The sequence below is a fragment of the Ptiloglossa arizonensis genome, chromosome 2, assembly GCF_051014685.1.
Source record: "Ptiloglossa arizonensis isolate GNS036 chromosome 2, iyPtiAriz1_principal, whole genome shotgun sequence".
NCBI classification, from domain to species: Eukaryota; Metazoa; Arthropoda; class Insecta; order Hymenoptera; family Colletidae; genus Ptiloglossa; species Ptiloglossa arizonensis.
The window spans coordinates 22,532,082-22,538,081 of record NC_135049.1 but is presented as its reverse complement, the minus strand read 5'-3'; the positions used below and the strand labels follow the sequence as shown (position 1 = coordinate 22,538,081).

The following is a 6,000-nucleotide window of genomic DNA, read 5'->3' as shown; positions in this document are numbered from 1 at the left end:
GAACTCGCCTCTTTAACCTCTTTGGGGATACCGGAACCAGAGATGGTAGAAATTTTATTCGAACGACGTTTCCTTTATTGTGGGCAAATTCTAATTTTTCGTATCGGAACTGGTTCATCGTTTGTTCGAAACTTTTCGCCCATCACGCGAAGTGACTACTAAACATTTGTCATTTGACGATTTTACGTCGCGAGATACCAAGTTCTTTTTCTATAATACACTATCGTAACACCGAAACAAAAATATAGCATTTTATATGAAAAACGTGTGTAATGATACTACCTTGAGAAATTTAAGATAAAAAATTTGTTTCCCTACAGTGACATTTTGAATAAAAAATATTGACAAAAGTCTCCTTATACTTTCCTTTCGTAACTACCGTTCAGTAGTTGTATCGTGCAATCTTTATCGTAGAATAGCCTGTATAAATGTCCCTGTAATCGTGGTGAAATTTTCTCGAGAACCGAGCCTAGTACAAAAAATATTATTCCATGCTTTCGATTTATTTTTCCAGGTGGAATCACCCCGTGTCCAATTGGGTCGCAACTGCGCATACTGCAAGGTATCACGCATACGTATACCACAGATCGTAGACCCTGAAGAAGAGAAGAAAGTACCGTGAAAAGTAACGCGGATGGAAACTTGGTGAAATATTCCGCTCCGGCGTGTCCAGCTCGATGAGGAGGGTTCGCGGGCGACGCAAGAGGGTTAAAAGTATACAGGCCGGTGGAAGCGGATATCCCGGAAGTTGCTGACCCGGGAGAGCTGGAAACGGGCCAACGACGGAAGCTCAGCCGCAGTTGCGGACCTGGGAACCCCGTGCGGTATCGCAGTTATTTACCAGTCGAAGAAAAGGATCGCCACCAAAGCTACATTAACATCGCCCGGAGAGAGTTCCACCGAATCCTCGTAACACCAGCGCTCGGTACTCCAACGTATTTGCGCTTCGCCTTTTTACGATTTCCGTTCCGTGAATTTTATTACTCCATTTTGTCGATTTATTTATGCGACGAGGAAAACGCCCATAAGAAAACGATTTAACGAACCGTGAAACCGGCCGCGGTGTTCTTCGTTTTCTAAGACCGTTTCCGCGCGGTCACGGAAGTCGCGGGTTAACGCTCGCTGGCTCGCGCTCTTCCGCGAGTACCTCGAACCTTCCGGAAGGGGTGAAGCCTTCGCGAGGAACTGGACCCTCGAAAGGGTCGTGGTACGAGAAAGCGAGTCTCTACGATTCATTTAGGTTCTATAATTGCTCTTGGTCCTTGTACCGTAGCGATCACCCTGAAGACGTTTATCGTACTGTACTCTGGATTCTCGGTGTCATTCGACGAAGCTGATGAGAATTAGACTCTTTTTTCGGACTTTTGTTGGAAAATTATTGTAGGAATTTTTATTTCAGAGAAGCAAGACTCCGTGGTTCGTCTTTGAGGCTCTACAGTTGGGTTTGGTTCTCGTTCGATAGCTGAGGTCACCGTGATGCCCATCGTATATATTTTAAATTCTTTCGGTGTAATTTAACAAAGCTGATGAACATCAGTCGAGTCTCTTTAGGACCCTCGAGGGGTCCTAAGACACAATTCTCTTGCTAGAGAATGCAATTTCTATTACAAAGCCCTACAGATTACCTAGGTTCTTTGGTGTTGGTCCTCGTGCAATAATCCAGAATCATCCCGTGGATGTCCATTGTGCTCCGAATCCCCTCGGTGTTATTCACCGATGAAAATTAGTCGAGTTTGTTTAAAAGATTCATCCACATCCGCTCGTAGCAATTTGCGCTGGGACGAGCTCGGTACGAGGCTCTTGGCTATCAACCACGATGAACACCGAGTTCCAGCATAGAGGAAACTCCATGAATACACAGCCCTCCGCGTTTGTTTGATAACTTTATGACGCATGGATCTCCCGTATGCATGGCCGGCAAATGACCACAATGGAGTTGCCGCAACGTCAGAAACGACGTCATCCAAATTTACCGGCGATTCGTGAATCGACTTATTTCGTTAACCCAGTTACCATTTGGAACGGTAGGGCGATCAAAGGACGAAACGGGGTTTCGAGTGTACTCGAACCCGTAAAGAGAGTCCCAGTGTTCGCGAACGAACCACGATCTCGATCCAAGGACCCTTGGAAACCTTCTATCGAACTTCCAAGGAATATCGTCTTCGTAGCTCCAGATTTACGAGACGCTATACGTCGCTGGAAAGTTTGGCCAACTTTCTCCGGTAACTCTGACGCGGATTCCGAGCCCTAATAAAATTACCTCGAGGGGAAATCCCCATCTTCGCAAAATTGATATTCCTTTTCCTTTGCATTCTCGCGAAATTGAACATCGCGAGCGAAAATGTTACGCAAAAACATCGAAAGCTAACCAACACCTAACATTCTCCATTTCGTAGCAACGTTCGTCCAAAGGCTTAAAAATACCAATTTCGTTAAAATCTGACCAGAACGAGATAAGTCTAAGTAGCGTGTTACGAGAACGCTGATATTTCCCACGCGAGTGAACAATTCTTTGTCAAAATTTGCACAAATACCGTACAAAGTGTATACTTCCAGCTCGCATAGGAAACATTTACATTCGTCGTTCCGCGTTACTGAAAAAAATTCCCAAACAGTAGCTTTCTATCGGTTCCTCGACCCTAGTGTGTCCCACATATTTGTTCTATTATCAAAACCAATTACGATAAATAGTCGAGCATTTCCAGGGTTCTCTCGTACCGTGAACTGAAAAACACGAGTATCACACGTTCCGTGACATCTTCCAGGCAAAGTCTAACAATATAACGCACGAATCCGTCGCTGTTAATTTTCGTATCGGGTAAAGTTTCGCAGCCGTTCATACGTTGCTTCTGGAGAGGTCTTGGAACGGTACACCCGTTGGATGGAAATGGTGGGTCCAGCAACGGGTGGGTAAATTGATTTTCGATTTAACCGGAGACACCGACGGTGGGCAGTGAACGTTATCGTCGCAGGCGTGCGGCGTTCTACGTTTCAATCAGCCGAAATTCGACGGCGGGCTGCGTGCCACGCGCGCGATTAAATAAATTACAGAGTCGCGGCGGTCGTGGGAGAGACAGCCGGCTGCATAATCTGTCATTGTGTCAGGCGCAGGGCATTTCCACGCTGCGGTGTGCGGGCGTCGAGTTGTTGCGCGTAGGTGTGCACGCGGTCGACGACAGGCCTGCTCGCGCTGGATAATGAGTATTCGCGCGAGGACACACGGAACCGAGACCGCCATAACCCAATTTCGCCACGGATCGACCCTCTCGTGGCTGACTAAACACGATCGGGTTGTCGATCACTGTGTCCCGTTTCCTGCCGCATCGATTACCCAGCCACGAGAAACTTAAGAAAACTCGGGGAAAACCTCCACGTTGGAAAACCGCTCGATTGATTCGCACGGCTCGACTCGGACATCGAGATCGAGCGTAATTGTATTTCTGAAAGAAATTCATTCGTGCACCGAACGATCGTTTAAGGAGAACGGTTAAATTCTAACGGATGGTCCAAGGGTGGTTAAATTCTAATGGGGGGGTCTAAAGGTTGCTGAAAAAATAATAAAGGTTTAGGAGTACCTTGCGAGTGATCGGTGACAGTGGAAATATATTTTTGGAAACGTTGATTGGTACGGAGTGGGGTGGACGAATTATTTGTACAGAACAATTTTGTGTTTTCGAATCGGTTGAGTTACAAATTTAGATCCACCAGGTTTCTTCTCCTTCGCGTTCCTATTTATCAGCCAGAGGCTCCGGCGAGGAGACTTCGTTCCACCAGGACTGGAACCAGAGACTTTAATTCCATTCTCTAACGGACGCTAGAGACCCCTACGTTCCTCTAACAGATTCTGATCCGGTATAATGGAAACTTTATCGTCTTTAAATCGCGTTCCGGGGTTCCCGGAGTTTGACGGTTCGCGCCATCCATTTCATCGTCAACGTCAAACTTACCCTAGTTCTGTCGTCCTCTGTTTCATCCCCCAGACCAGCGATTCGTCACGCCAGGCTGTAGAAAATCGGTACGAGAAAGAAAGCTCTTCCACTCGCGTGTACGGTATTCGTGGATCGAGAATCGCACGAAAGGAATCGTGGAAGGAATCAAGGTGAAGGGAGAGCGAGGTGGTAAGTGGTTATCGAGCAACAATGAAATATGGTCGATACACCGCGGGCAATAATCGCGGGGACACGGAGGATCTATGGTCGTTTCGACGTTGATTCATCGCCGTGTTTTCGACGTATAGACGTACATCTACCGGGTGGTGTTTCTTTTTCCTATGGTGTTTCAACGAATTCCCCTGCCCCGATTTTTCACGCGGAGGTATTCGATCGTCCCGATTAACTCGAATGCACGCTACGTGGTACGACGAACGCCGCGGGAAACGTTTCGGCGTTTCGTACGCGATAACATTTACGTAACCTCGATTTCATTACGATGATTTATCCTTGGGCCCCGTGGATCCCGAGTATCGTTGATTTATCTCGCGAAGATGGAGGACTTGGAAGCTGCCGGATCGCGCGCGATAATCCCAATCGAAGCCGCGAGTGTTGCGCGATTTATCGCTCACGACCCCAATATTTTCCGGTTAGGTATTTTAATACCGGATCGTCTCACTTTTGTATTTTCATCGATAAAACCTAATTACGTTGATAATTCAACATCGCACGGTTCCTATGTACACGCACCCGTATAAATAAAACGTACGAACGAACGGAACGAAGAAATTAGGTACGCGAAAAGTATAAACGTAACGGATTCACGTCGAGTTATCGACCTCGATTGTTCCGATCTCGGAACCCTGAAATTCTAGCCCAGGAAAAATCTAGCGTAAGAAACAATTATACCGTGATAACATTCTCTAAAGGAGATTCCAGGGCGGAAGGAATTCTGGAGTAAAAAAATTGTTGGGCGAAAAAAATTGTAGAGTAAAAAAAAGTCTGCGGAGTGAAAAAAATTCCACCGTGGGATGTATTTGACCTAAAAAATTCTAGAACTCTTCTTGCTAGCTGCGGTGTATTAAAAAAAAACAACTACCGTTGAAATATATAATTAATTATTAATAGACGAACGGTTCGAGTTTCTTGCTCGGTCTTTAACGAACTTGGATAAAATTTTTATTTCGTTTCGTTTAACTCGCGCATCGATCCAACGTTACTCTCCTCTCTTTTCTTTCGCGTTCTCGTTTAACCGTCCGTGTTGTTGATAAATTTTCCTTGGAGCTCGAGCGACCGAATTCGATAGTCTCGGTGCATCGATTCCCACGTCGTGGCGATAAATTGTCCGCTTTCGGTAGATCGATTTCGTTGGACGATTTCCCAGAACGATCCTCCTCCCTCGAGAACACGATTCACGATCGATCCAACGTCTTCTGGACACAGGTTCCAGGGATCGTGTCTGTCCGCGATGACTCGCGCGGGACGAAGAGAGACGATCGTCATTAGTATTCGCGTCATTATCGTGTCGCCACATCGAGGCGCCCCTCTAATCAACCCCGCAGCAAGTTAGTTACTCGGTTACTTCGTCCGAGTCTGTAATCAACGTCAGCATCCGTGGCTATCATTAGGCGACCATCGTCCAAAACTAATAATTGCAGGATTCCTCGAAAGCCAGCCTCGACTTGCCGATGAAGAAGACGACTAGCTTCGTCGGGAACTCCGTTCCTCCTCGAGCATCTTGCCGATCGAACGTACGTGTCTTTATACAGGGTGTCCCGTAACTTACACCTACTCCAACAGAGAGTAACGTGATCTTACGCTGAAAAAGCAACGGAAACAAAATTCGCGTAAAGGCACATTCTATTTTCTGACATCATTTGTGAGATACTTGAAATTTAATACTCGATTCGCAAAAGATTTTCGAAACGACCAGCTTGCATTTCTGGGCAAGTTTGTATCAAAAAAAAATTTACAAATCGTCGAACGGTTGTTCAAAAACTGTCGATTGTTCGTAAAGGGAGCGATTTCTTATTTCTGTTTATTTTCGCGGAAAGAGCGAAACCATTTCAAG

At 46.1% G+C, this 6,000-nt stretch overlaps 1 protein-coding gene across 1 annotated transcript in view; it reads left to right on the top strand.

Moving 5' to 3' along the window:
* Nucleotides 1–256: 256 nt before the first annotated feature.
* Nucleotides 257–6,000, top strand: part of LOC143154857 (uncharacterized) — a 34,532-nt gene continuing 28,788 nt past the window's right edge. The window contains exons 1-4 of the mRNA XM_076326877.1: nucleotides 257–269; nucleotides 387–422; nucleotides 515–589; nucleotides 686–925. Coding sequence (XP_076182992.1) covers nucleotides 257–269; nucleotides 387–422; nucleotides 515–589; nucleotides 686–925 — 364 coding nt within the window. The remainder of the gene's footprint in view (nucleotides 270–386; nucleotides 423–514; nucleotides 590–685; nucleotides 926–6,000) is intronic.